This window comes from Halichoerus grypus, chromosome 6, assembly GCF_964656455.1.
Source record: "Halichoerus grypus chromosome 6, mHalGry1.hap1.1, whole genome shotgun sequence".
NCBI classification, from domain to species: domain Eukaryota; kingdom Metazoa; phylum Chordata; class Mammalia; order Carnivora; family Phocidae; genus Halichoerus; species Halichoerus grypus.
The window spans coordinates 77,353,844-77,366,801 of record NC_135717.1 but is presented as its reverse complement, the minus strand read 5'-3'; the positions used below and the strand labels follow the sequence as shown (position 1 = coordinate 77,366,801).

Below are 12,958 nucleotides of genomic sequence, written 5' to 3'. Positions count from 1 at the left end.
AGATCAAGAGCAGCAGACATGAAAGCCTCGAGTTCATCACACACCAGAATCATCAGAGGGCTTGTCACAGCGCAGTTGGAGGGCCCCATCCCAGAGTTTCTGATCCCCTCAGTCTGGGTAGGGCCCAAGAACTCGCATTTCTATCAAGCTCGCAGCTGCTACTGCTGCTGCCAGGCCCCGCCCCCTCTTTGAGGCTTAGGGATGAGAGGGGGGCAGGGAGCGATGCATGAGTTGGAGGGGCGCCAGCACTTGGGTGTGTTTGGGGAAGGGAAGGGTTTGTGGTAGGGTGATTCTGAAATGACTCACAATGGTCCCAGTCTCTGGGTAGGCTGGACCTAGTAACTCGCTTCTCGTGAATAAAATATAGTAAAAGTGATGGGATGTCACGTCTGAAATTACATTCTAAAAGACAGTGACTTCCGTCTTGTCACTCTGTCTCTGGCTCTTCTTGGCTTTGCTCACTCTGATGAAGCAAGCTGCCACGTTGTGAGCTGCCCTACGGAGAGGCCCACGTGGGAACCGACCATGCCAGTGAGCTTGGACACTGACCCTTCTCTAATCAAGCCTTGGCATGACTGCAGCCCTGGCTGACACCTCACTTTCAGCCTCATGACAGACCCTGAGCCAGAATCAGCCCTCGAAGCCACACCTGGGAACTGTGGACAGTCAGTCAGGTGGCTTTAAGTCACTAGAGGTTGGGGTAAATTGTTACACAGCAATAGATAACTGTTACAGAGTTGCTGAATGAATGAGTTAAAGCAAAAAGCCAAACTGGATGGACAGACTGATGATCTATAGCATCATCCCCAGGCTTTCCACCACGGGGCTTCCACTCGCCTTCCAGTCCAGCCCCTGCCACTGCCAGACACAGCCTCTAAGTGTCGCTGAGTACGGGGCATCGTCCAGGTGCTGCTGCACCACTCGCGTCTCTGGCCTGGGTGTCACTCCCTTGGTGCCCTCTCAGAACCCGACACGGCTCAGGTGGCCGGGTCAGACTTGTCCAGGGTGAAGAAAGAGGGACTCTGTCAAGATACTGCTCCCAGAGCCTTGGCACCAGCCTTGGAGTTTAATCCAGGGGTCGGGATGCCTGGCCTTGGCGTTCAGGGTCCTAAAGTCATCGGTCCTCATTCCAGAAGACACAGCCAAATGCAGCAAGGTGAATGAACTCTGCCCCAGCAGTAAGAGAGTGGCCTGGGGGAGGGGCCGGGCAGGAGAGTGACTACCCAGGAGACTGGGACTTGCAGCCTGCCTTACCCTCCAGAGAAGGCCATTCTCCCTGCCCTACGAATTCTCCAATTCCATCAAAACCTCTGCTCCCCTGGCTTGGTTTCCCTCACCACGAGTCTTTTCTAGAACCTTCGTCCCCTCACCATCACTGCTCTTCACTTGTATTTCTAAGCTCAAAGTCTGGCTTTTCTGTAGCTGTTAGTTTTCAGGTTACTAACCTCACCTTGCAGCTCAATTTTAACTCCAGGATAAAATGAGATGATGGTGGTGGTGGTTGTGTGTTGGGGGGTGTCCTTCCTGGGGCCTCGAAGTGGTGGGGGAGGAGGGGAAGCAATGTGGTGTCAGAAGCCAGGGTAACCAAGCATAGTGGGAGCTTGGGGCTCTGGGGGAGCTTCTGGAAAGTCCCAACCCTATTAAGAAGATTAAATTTCATTTCGTTTATACCTTGCTTCATTCTACAAAGGATGGCTTTTAAAACTACACACAATGTTATAATAGCTGAGAAAATAGGGGTAAATAAACTAAGTAAACACATACTTTATAAAATAGAAGTCTCTAAAATAACTGTTACCAATATTATCCAAAGTTGGACCCAGTGATATTATGATTTGTGAAGACATGTGAGCAAATGTGATCTGGGTAGAACAGGACCCAAGGGGCCCAATGGGTTATGCAAAGAGCCCCTTGGGGGTTGCCTGTCATTAAGACGGCCCTGCCCGCTTTTCCTGTGCTGGGTTGGTTTCTCTCCTGGCCTCCCTCCCTGCAAGGCCGTCTTGGCTGCCTCTTGAGCAGGGTTAGCAAATGATGGTCGATGGGCCAAATCTGGCTCACCACCTCTTTATGTCAGGCCTTGAGCTAAGAATGTTTTTGTATTTTCAAATGGTTGGACAAAAAAATAAAAAAATTAATATTTCATGACACGTAGAAACGATATAAAATTCCAGTTTCAGGGTCTGTAAGTTTTACTGGGACAAAGCCATGCTTATCGTTCACATGCTGTCCATAGCTACGTGTGCGCTACCATAGCAGAGCAGGGGATTGTGAGGCCTAAATCCCCACTATCTGGCCCTTTCCAGGAAACGTCTGCTGGCGCTGGCCCCGGAGCACGGGAGCCCGGCGTGGCTGTCTCCTCCCCAGCCGTCAGCCTTCCACACTCTCTCTGAAACTCTGGCCCGGGGAAGCCAACAGCCCAGGCCCCTGGAAACAGGGCGGTCTCGGCTCCCCAGGGCAGCAGGGGTCAGCTCAGGAACTGTGGGCAGCATCAGATCGTCTGGTGGCCTTATCCCAGCCACTGGTGGTGCCGGCCTCTGTCATCACCCATGTTCCCCCAGAGCAATGGCCACATGCCGAAATGCACTGGTGCTCTGTCCAGGGGAGAGTGGCATGGCCACAGGTGGCATGAGAGGGACAGAGAGGAAAAGCAGAGCCATCCAGGGACTGCAGTGAATGATGGGCAGTGCAGAGACGACAGGATGGCCAGCCCACCCCCAACTCCCCGGGTGAAACCGCCTTTCTCTTCCCGAGCGCTGCTGAGTAAGGCTCTCCTCAGGGAATCAGATTCCGTGACCCGCTGGTGCCTCTTCCTCAGTTGCTCTTTTTCCCACATCTCCTTCCTGGTTCCTGCCGCAGTTCCTGCCATGTCCCGCTGGCTTCTCTGGACCCTGAGCCCTGCTCTGGAGAGGCCAGAGCGCCGGCTGTGGCCAGCGTGGAACCAGGACCTCGTCCTGTGGCCCTGCCAACACCCCGGCCTTGGGAATCTCGGGTCGACCAGGAGCTGAGAAACCATGTAGTGCAGCCCCCTTATTTCAGAAAGGAGGAAACTGAGGCACAGACTGTGGAGCTCCTCCAACAAATATATATCCAATTAGTTCAAGGCTCACACCGGGGCAGCTACCATATCCCTTCCCTTGAGGCTCAGGCTGGAGGCCATTTCAGTGCTTCCGGCTTGTTTCAAGGAAGTACTTTAGGTGAATATATTCGAGTTCGGTTCAGGTTTGAACAGCCTTCTTTCTTAGTTTGAGTCCTGGCTAAATAAGGCATTAATTTGGGGGCCCAGTTTGGGGCTGAGCAAATACAAAATTATGATTATACTTTCTCTTCTGCCTTTCTGAGCACATGCGGAGCCAGGGAGACATCCAGGTGCCCAGGGGAAGTCTCTGTGTGCAGCCAGGCTAACAGATGGAAGAGGATTGCCTCCATTCCTTTATGTGCCTCCTAACAAACTGAGGGTCAGGCTCCGTGGGTTAGAATAGAATTTTCCTCAAGGGAGGTCTAGACAGGAAGGGAGCTCAAAGTGGGAAAGGCTTGGCACTTCTGGGCCCCATGAAGATAGGAGGGGAGGCTGCTATGGTCTGAATGTGTCCCCCCAAATTCACATGCTAAAACCTAACCCCAAGGTGAAGGTAGAAGGTGGGGCCTTTGGGAGGTGATAAGATCACGAGGGTGAGGCCCTTAGGTACAGGATCAATGTCCGTATCGTCGAGAACCCCGAGAGCTCCCTTGCCCTTTGCACCACATGAGAACACAATGAGGAGTCTGTGGCCCGGAAGAGGGCCCTCACCCACCAACACTGGCACCTGCTCTGTGGATGAGCCACGCAGTAGCGGCCCGAATGGACTAAGGAGGCGGGAATGTGATGGGGGGAGTGGGACGATGAGTCTGAGGGTGTTTGCGCTCTGGGAGGAGGCTCCCTGTGGCCAGGCCAGTCAGCGGCATGACTAGAGCCCAGAATATGTGGGGCCTTGCGGTGTAGCCTGGCTGAGCCTCTCCTTGTCATGTGGACAGTTTCCCTACCAACCGTGGGATGACGCTGGATTAGGTAGAGACAAAATAATGAAGTAACATTTTCTCTGACCATCTGAGTGGAAAATGTCTGCAGTTTGTGATCTTGCTACACTGACTTGGTTTCAAGAAGACTCTGCTTTCTTCAGACCGTTCACTCTAATCTGTGCTAAGTCACCATTACTTCCTGGTGCCCTAAGCTGCCATTAGTAACCACCATTAGCCCTTTCCTTGGCTGGCCTGGCTGCGGGATGACCTGACTCCTCCCTCCCTCCGCTTCCCCGACACCTTACCTCCTGGGACCGCTCCGAGATCAGGACAAACCCGTTGTTGTCGATGACGAAGCAGTCCAGCTCCTGGGGAGAGACCAGAAGGAGGTCATGGCCAGGCCCTGACTGCTGTGCTGGCCTGGCGTGTGGGGAGCCCTCCCTGTCTAGTGCGAAGACGCCGTCTGTGGCCCAGCACGGCAGGGGAAGGAGGGGAGCTGGCCGGTTAGGAGGATGTGCTTGAGGGGCCCATGGTTCCCACTGCCCCCCCCCTCCCTGGGGGAGAACTTACACTGTCCTGGCAGCTCTCCAGGCAGGGTCCATCCACAGTGCTGCACTGGAAGGAAGAGAAACTGTACACGGTGTGTGCCTCTGCATACATGGGTGTTGACGCGGGGGACATGCAGTGTGTGAGCATGTCTGTGTTGTGTGTGTGTTACATTTGTGTGGTGTGGGGAATGGTGGATGTGTGTTTATGGCACACTGATGTGTGTGCACGCGCATACACTGTGCGTGCTGGGTGTCTGGTTAGTGTGGTGTGAATGTGGTGTGCGTCGTACGTGCTGGGTGTATGGTACGTGTGGTGTGAATGTGGTGTGCGTCGTACGTGCTGGGTGTATGGTACGTGTGGTGTGAATGTGGTGTGCGTCGTACGTGCTGGGTGTATGGTACGTGTGGTGTGAATGTGGTGTGCGTCGTACGTGCTGGGTGTATGGTACGTGTGGTGTGAATGTGGTGTGCGTCGTACGTGCTGGGTGTATGGTACGTGTGGTGTGAATGTGGTGTGCGTCGTACGTGCTGGGTGTATGGTACGTGTGGTGTGAATGTGGTGTGCGTCGTACGTGCTGGGTGTATGGTACGTGTGGTGTGAATGTGGTGTGCGTCGTACGTGCTGGGTGTATGGTATGTGTGGTGTGAATGTGGTGTGCGTCGTACGTGCTGGGTGTATGGTACGTGTGGTGTGAATGTGGTGTGCGTCGTACGTGCTGGGTGTATGGTACGTGTGGTGTGAATGTGGTGTGCATCATACGTGCTGGGTGTATGGTACGTGTGGTGTGAATGTGGTGTGTGTGCTGGGTGTATGGTACATGTGGTGTGAATGTGGTGTGTGTTGTACGTGCTGGGTGTATGGTACGTGTGGTGTGAATGTGGTGTGTGTCGTACGTGCTGGGTGTATGGTACGTGTGGTGTGAATGTGGTGTGTGTCGGGTGTATGGTACGTGTGGTGTGTACATGGTGTGTGTCGTATGTGCAGGGTGTATGGTATGTGTGGTGTGTATGTGGTGTGTGTTGTACATGCTGGGTGTATGTGTGCTGTGCGTATGTATGCGTGTACAGTACCCACGTGTGCTATGTATGCATGTGTGAAGCTGTGTGTCAGTGGCTCAGGGTGCCGAGAAGCAGGCCCCCCGGCTGCCGCGGCCCCTGCAGCCCATGCGTGAGGGTTGGAGGTCAGCCGCATGGCATCCGAAGCCTCCTGGGGTGCCTTCGGAGGCTCCCGTTCTTTGTGATCCTGTATGACTTGGAGGGTGACCCTGGGTTATGGGCCGGTGCCCCTTCCCAGCCCATCCCTTCCATCTTCATGCTGTGGTTTCCCAAACCTGCTCAAAGTAAGGAGGCAGCAACAAGCGGATGGGGCCATGGACCAGAGGGGCAGATTCTGGTGGAGGAGTTTGAGGGGGACAGCGAGGAGACCTGGGGAGTGCAGAGGGCTCCGGGGAGCGGGGAGTGGAGGCGGGGAAGGAAGGGGTGGGGTGAGAAGCCCTGTGGATGGACAGCAGTCCAGGCTTGGGTCCTGGCTGGAGGGACTGAGGGCCCGCTCTCCTACTCGGCCCGGTGGGGCAGGGCGGGTGGGAATACCGAGTCCTGCCCATGCCCGGGGCTGAGCGGAGAGAGAGCCCCCGGTGAAGCAGGCCAGAAGCAGAGATGAGGCCACAGGCAGACATGGGGAGCTGAGATAGGCAGAGAAGGAAGGGATCCGGGAGAGCTGAGCTAGGGCCCTGGAGGGGGACCGAGAGGCAATGGGGCAGCCCGAGGAGACAGCCCTCCTCACTGCGGACAGACGTGTCAGACCAGTCCCCTGACCCTGATCTGGCACCATCATACCCACCTGCCGGGTCGCCGCCCAGAATGTGCGTTGCAGGAACTCCAGCCTCATTTGGACGCCCACCGCTACAAGGAAGTGGGAAGAGGGTGGGCAAGACCATGGGTGTGTTTTGGGGGAGGGGGGTGGTGGGAAGGAAGAGACAATGAGAGAAAAAAGTAGATTGAGGTTAGAGAGAGGACGTGCATCAGCAGGAACCGAGGGGAGAGGTAGCACCGGAGCTGGCTGGATGGCAGCCTGTGAGAGCCGAGCCGAGGCTCCTGGGGGAGTTGGGGAGGGGGAGAAAAGCAGACAGAGTGGCGGCTTCTGTCTCTTCACAGCAGATAATACTAGAAAATACCTCCAGAGAAAGATGAGGCCCAGGTTCTAGAAAACAATGAGACGGCACTCATCCTCTGATCTTGGGAAACTCAAGGCAGGTGGACCGGGCACATCATTCTCCCTTTTCCCAAGGATGGAAAGACAGAGGTAGAGAAACTGAGCCATCTGTTCAAGGTCTCGGGACCAAAAGTGGCGGGCTGAGACGGGAATTCAGGGCCCCTCACAGGGCTTTCTAGATCTCAAGCCTGACACAACAGCCTCTCTTGTACCCAATCCCTGCTCGGGGTCTCCCCAACTTTGTAAGAAGGCTCTTTCCTTGCCGAAAGGTGCTATCAGGTTTACCCAGGTTTGCAGGTCGGTTCCAGAAAACCAGAGATGGTACCAATTGGCAAAAACTACCCTTTGGTGACGCCACTTACAAGGGGCTACCCATGCCTCTTTCGTTCCCAAACAGGCTTGGAGGACGCAAGCTGGAGCTCACATGCTAAGAGAACTCTGAGGTCAGAGAACACAGAGCAAAGGCAGGTTATATTGAAAAGAAAAAGAATAGAAAAACTAGGTCGACTTCCTACTGTCTGGTATAATAACATCGAAAATTTTGAGTGCCAGGCACCTTCACATCCATGGGCTTATTTCATCCACACAGCAGAGCAGTTCTATTCTTACTGGGGCTTCACAGAGGAGGAAACGGAGGCTTGCAGAGATTACCGGCTTGCCTCAGTCACCCGGCCCCGAAAGATGGAACCAGGATGCAGCCGGGGTCTGTCTCTAAGGCTCTTAACCTCTCTGTTCTGCAGGCCTGACTTGGGTTGCAGCGGCCAGGAAGGAGCTGGTGGGCATGAGTGAGGAGTCTCCCACCTGGGCCGCGGCTCCCTCGTCCATACAGTGGGAGTGGAGCTGGGTTCCCCACTGCTCTGCCACATTCATGACACATTCTAATGCTCCTGGTGGCCACTCACTGGAGAGATTTTCCATCACGATCATTCTGACTTCCCAAAACTCAGCAGCTGGCTCTTCTAAATGGACTGGAGTTCCGGCACAGAGATATAGAATTTTATCCTTTTGTTTTTTTTCAATATGGAATGATCCTAGACAAGTCTGATGAAAAAAAATGAGACCAGGGAAGGGTCAAGGGGCCAGAGTTCTGGCCCTGGGTTAGACAGAGCTGTGATCCTTGGATTTGTTTCTTTGGTTATAAAATGAGTCATGATTATACTTGCCCTAGGAAGGCTGAATGGGTAAAAGACCATGGAGGCTCAAATGGACAGTGGGAGAGAATATTATTCTACACTAGAGCTTTGGTTCTCAAACTTGGCATGTGTTAGAATCATCCGGAACGGGGTGCCTGGGTGGCTCAGTCGGTTAAGTGTCTGCCTTTGGCTCAGGTCATGATCCCAGGGTCCTGGGATTGAGCCCTGCATCAGGCTCCCTGCTCAGAGGGAAGCCTGCTTCTCCCTCTCCCTCTGCCCCTTCCCGTTGCTTGTGCTCTCTCTCTCTCCAATAAATAAATAAAATCTTAAAAAAAAAAAGAATTATCTGGAAAGTTTGTCCCCGTCCCCAGAGTCTCTTATTTAGTATGTCTGGGGTATGGCCTGAGAATTCGCATTTCTAAAGTACTCCCAAATGGTGTTGATGCTACTGGTCCAGGAACCATAGTTTGGGAACCACTATTGTAAAGCAATGCTGTCTGATTGAACTTTCCGAAATGATGGGGCTGTTCTAGCTCTGCACTGTCTCATACAGTAGCCACTAGTCACATGTGGCTATTGAGCCCTTGAAATGTTGCTGTTATAACTGAGGACCTGAATTTTAGAATTTTATTTAATTTTAATTAATTTAAATTTAAATAGCTACATGTGGCTGGTGGCCACCATGTTGGATAATGCAATTCTAGAGTTCATGTGGTTACAGATGATGGAACCAGGGCCCTCAGAGGCCCCTCCCCGCCCCCCCCACCCCGGGAGTCTCATGACAGTTCTGTGGCTGGAAGTATGGCTAGGTTTCTTGAGCAGGTCCTATAATATGGGAACATTTGAGTTCTCCGTGCACTCCTTTGTTGCTTCAAGGTCTGCAGGCTGAAAGAAGTGGGTGGGAAGGGCACAGGTACATGGACTTCTTGGTCATGACAGAAACAAAAGACACACAGACAGCCATAATCCACACACAATGCTTGTGCTGGAGGGCCCGGTGCTGGTTGTCACATATCCTCCTCCCTCTCACAGTTCCCTCCATCCCTGCAGGGGACTCCTCAGTCTCTCCCTCTTATTCTTCCTTTTAAGACCACCCTTGATATTCATTTGAGACAATTTCTTTCACCTGTAGAAAAAGGTTGAGTGAAAGAAGAGAAACCTTCTAAAAACTGTCAGAGAGCCATCACACTAATGCTTAGAATGATCAAATCTTTGGGATTTAGGAAAGCTTATTTACCCCTGTCCTTGGCTTCCTTGGTCAAAGAGCTTTCAGGCTATTCCTGGAGGGAGACTCTGTCTCTCTACCTGCTTGCTCAGAGCCAAGGTGCATAGAATCATGACATTCCCGAGCTAGAAGAAATTCTATGATTCTAACACAGAGTCTTGAGAGAGTGGGGGTTTGTTTTCCCCTAAGGAAACAGGTTTTTGAGACTCTTGTGTAGAACTGGGAGGGGAACAAAGCAGACTCTCCCCCTAGGTTCGGTCCCACAGCTGGTGCATAAGTCCCCCTAAGACAAGCTCTGGGTCTTTCGTATCTGGGATCCTTCGCAGAACTGAGGACAATCCAACTGCTTACTACATCTCCACATTTGCGTCACCAAGAGCATTTCAAACTTCACATGTTCAAAACCGAGCTTGGGCTTTTCCTCCCCAGAATGTGAACCTCCTTGAGACTTCCCCATTTGGGGCATATTCCACTTAATTGTAATCATTTTCCCTTATTCCGTCCAATTTCTGCAGACCTTATTCCAAAACACGGTAAGTCTGTCTGCTCCACCCTGGGCCAAACCAACATCTCTCACTTGGATTAATGTGCTAGACCTTCTGTGATGTGCAGCCCCTCTGTGATCCGTTCTCCAAGAGCCATGACAGTGATCTTTCTGAAGATCAAATCACGTCACTCCCTTGCTTAAAACCTTCCAATGCCTTTCCTCTGCTCTTGGAGCAAAATCTAGACTCCTCTGTAATATAGCCTCAAAACCCCACAGGAGCCGGCCCTGCCATGCTCTCTGATTTCAACCTGAATCATCTTCTCCCTCAAACATGCTAGTCTCGTTCCCACCTAGGGCTTTTGCATCAGCTGTCCTTCCTTCCTGGGATGCTCCTCCCTTAGAATTTTACATGGCTGGCTCCTTCTAGTCATTGGATCTCAGCCCAAACATCACCCCCTAGAGAGGCTTTCTCTGACCTCTCCAGATAGAGCAGCCCACCTCTTCACCTTTCATTCTCATTTCATCACTTTTTAATTTCTCAGGAACATGATTTATTTATTTTATCCTAACTTATTGCCTGTCTCACCTTATTGGCAGGGGGGCTAATAGTAGGCATGGGGGAGTGAGTTCCGATCCCCAGCACCTAGCATCGTATCTAACATATTATGGAGCTCCAAAAATATTTTTTGAATTAAATAAGTAAATATTTGTGAATTCCACTGAGCCAGCCACTTGATGGGGAAATGAATTTTATAAGATCTCTCAGTCTCATCCCTTACCTTTAGGGTTCAGGACCGTGCTGAACTCCTTCCTCCCATATGGAGCCTCACCCTCTTACAGATCGGACTTGGGACCCTAGAGATGAAGCTGTGCTCTGATTCCCTTGAAGGCCTAGGAAGGAACCCGCTAAGGGATGGGGACTTCAGGTGAGACAAAGAGAACTTCCTCAGGGCAGGAAGCACTAGATCCTGGTGGTGGTGGGAGGGGGGTCCGGGGCGGAGGACAGAATGGGGGAGGGAGTGAGGGGCATGGGAGCCTGTTCAGCAACAAGCTGTCTGTTCTGCCTAATGGCTTTCATCATTTCAAGTCCTGTTCAACTCCTGCCTTACAACCCAAACTGCATTTTTCCACCCCAGACACTGAGAGAGCCCAGCCTTCTTCTCTCCTGGGAGACCTGCCAGCGTGACCCTTGGGTCCCTGTTCTGCTTGCTCAGGTGGTCAGCCATTGTCAGAACCTCACTGGCCCCCCATGTCAGGGGAGCACCAGGCTGGCCAGCCTCCCTCCCAGTACCTCCTATCAGCCTGCTGTGTGCAGGAGACAATACCTCATGGTACTGTGTTTGCAGACAGGCTCAGACCTCCTGGTGCAGAGAAATCCAAGCAAAGGGGTTGAGGGAATGTGAGGCACCTGGCCTTTCTGGGCTGCTCCCCCTGTGGGTTATTAAGAGACCTCCCCCTCTCACCTGGGCTTGATTGGTCCTTGTTTCAGAGCCTGACCTTTGTCCCCCAGGTCCTGCCACAATTTGATAGAGGTCGAAAAATGACATCCCCTTCCTCCTGCCCCTAGCCGGGCCTGTCCTTCTCCCTCCCCTGGGTCTCCTCTTGCCCTTCTCTCTCCCCTGCCTCTGCACAAAGATCTCTGCCTCTCCACAATGATCTCGTGCCTTCCTCCAAAGCAACCTGTCTGCTTGGCTGTCAGACAACCTAACAAAGAGCCTCAATAAGACCACAGGTAGCAGATGGCTTATCAAGATGTACCTCTTTTGCTCCGAGGCCTGGATGTCACCTCAGTGCTGCTTTGTCATCACAGACGGCAAAGCAAAACAGCTGTGCGCGTGCGTGTGCGCGCACACACACACAGAGGGAAGTGATCCCTGTCGGGAGCCGTGCTCCCAGGGGTCAGCACCTCCACATTTTACCCCTTAGCTCTCATATCTCCTTTGTCCTTCCCCCTTCTCAGCCCAGAGACTGTTTAACTGATCAAGAGCTGAGAGGCTAGGAGGGGCCCATTTTTTATACCTACAGGCCGGGGAGCCAGCAGATGCTCAAGGTCATGGAGTGCCAGTAACAGAAGGGAGACTAAAGATCTCAATCATTCTAACTCCTCATTCTACAGAGCAGGAAACCAAGGCCCAGGGCTGTCAGGTTCATTAACTAACTAATAGCTAGTTAATGAGCAACAGAGTCTAGACTCTGGGTCCTCTGATACCTAGGCTTGGGCTCTTCCCTTGTATCCCTCGTTCAGCTGACAAGAAGGCACTGGAGCATGGGAGAGGCAAAGTCCGTCTTCCGGAACAGCTCATAGTATATGAAAGAAGATAAACCACATCACAGAAAGCTACTATACATTTTCTGCAATAAGAATCACAAGGATGGCCCAAAGAAAGGCTATAGATTGGAGAAAGTCAAGTCTGTGGGCTAGCCCAGGGAAACTTCGTAAAGGAGGTGACTTTCTGGTTGGGTTTTTAAGAGGGGGAAGGCTACCCATGGGGAAGGAGAGTGTTCCAGACTCAGGGAAGGAGCTGGAGAAGCAGACTCTGTTTAGAGGCAAGTGGGTGCAGTTAGCTTGAAGGTAGGATGCACGTGACAACTGGGTAGGTGAGAGGCAGGGAATTACTAGGAGGTAGAAGATGCTCTCTCTCCTCCTGGGACAGCAGTCTGAGCCCTCGCTGCTGTGTTGTCCAGCAGAGCAGACAGAAAGGAGGTGCAGGAGCGTCTGCCAGAGGCATCCTGAGTCAGGGGAGTTTCTCGACCTGCTTCCTGCCGCACCCCCCCACCGACGGTGAACCCGCCCCCCACCCCCCCTCAAGGAACGAGAAACACAGGTGAAATGGAAGAGGGACGCTGGGATATCCCTGACATACTGGCAACACACTATGCCATATTCTTGTCAGGCAGATTTTAAGAGATTCAAAGAAGGGTCACTTCAGGGTCTGTGCTCCTGGCTGTGCTCTTCCTTTGGCTTAGTCCCTGGCTTCCTTTGCCTTTGGATCACACGCTTGCCATCTCCTGCAGTATCAATTTCCCCAACTTCTTTGTCCTGATTGGTTAGTAACGAGGCTTCTGAATTCTTGAATACCAGCTTTTTTCCCTTCCATTCCTACCCCATCTAGATAAGAGCAAGGAGCCTGGAAAAGCCCAGCATGGTGGGGCGGGGCTGCATTTATCCAGGGTTCCTCCAGAGCCCCCCCCCGCCCCGGGGCCCTACTGACAACCTGTCACCCAGCTGCAGCCGCCCCTGAGCGCACAGCCTATCTGCTCCGGCACTGGGCATTGTACCCCCCTAAGTAGCCCCGGGCTGGGGTCACTGAGGCTCAGTGACCTGTGTGTGACCATGTGACACCAGCTCTGCGTGGT

General features: G+C 52.8%; 1 protein-coding gene across 1 annotated transcript in view; it reads right to left on the bottom strand.

Moving 5' to 3' along the window:
• The window catches only part of CACNA2D4 (calcium voltage-gated channel auxiliary subunit alpha2delta 4), a 123,964-nt gene that overhangs the window by 12,427 nt on the left and 98,579 nt on the right, over positions 1-12,958 (bottom strand). The window contains exons 27-29 of the mRNA XM_036103050.2: positions 6,385-6,446; positions 4,567-4,611; positions 4,302-4,364 (exon numbers count right to left, since the gene is read on the bottom strand). Of these exons, the coding sequence (XP_035958943.1) occupies positions 4,302-4,364; positions 4,567-4,611; positions 6,385-6,446 (170 nt within the window). The remainder of the gene's footprint in view (positions 1-4,301; positions 4,365-4,566; positions 4,612-6,384; positions 6,447-12,958) is intronic.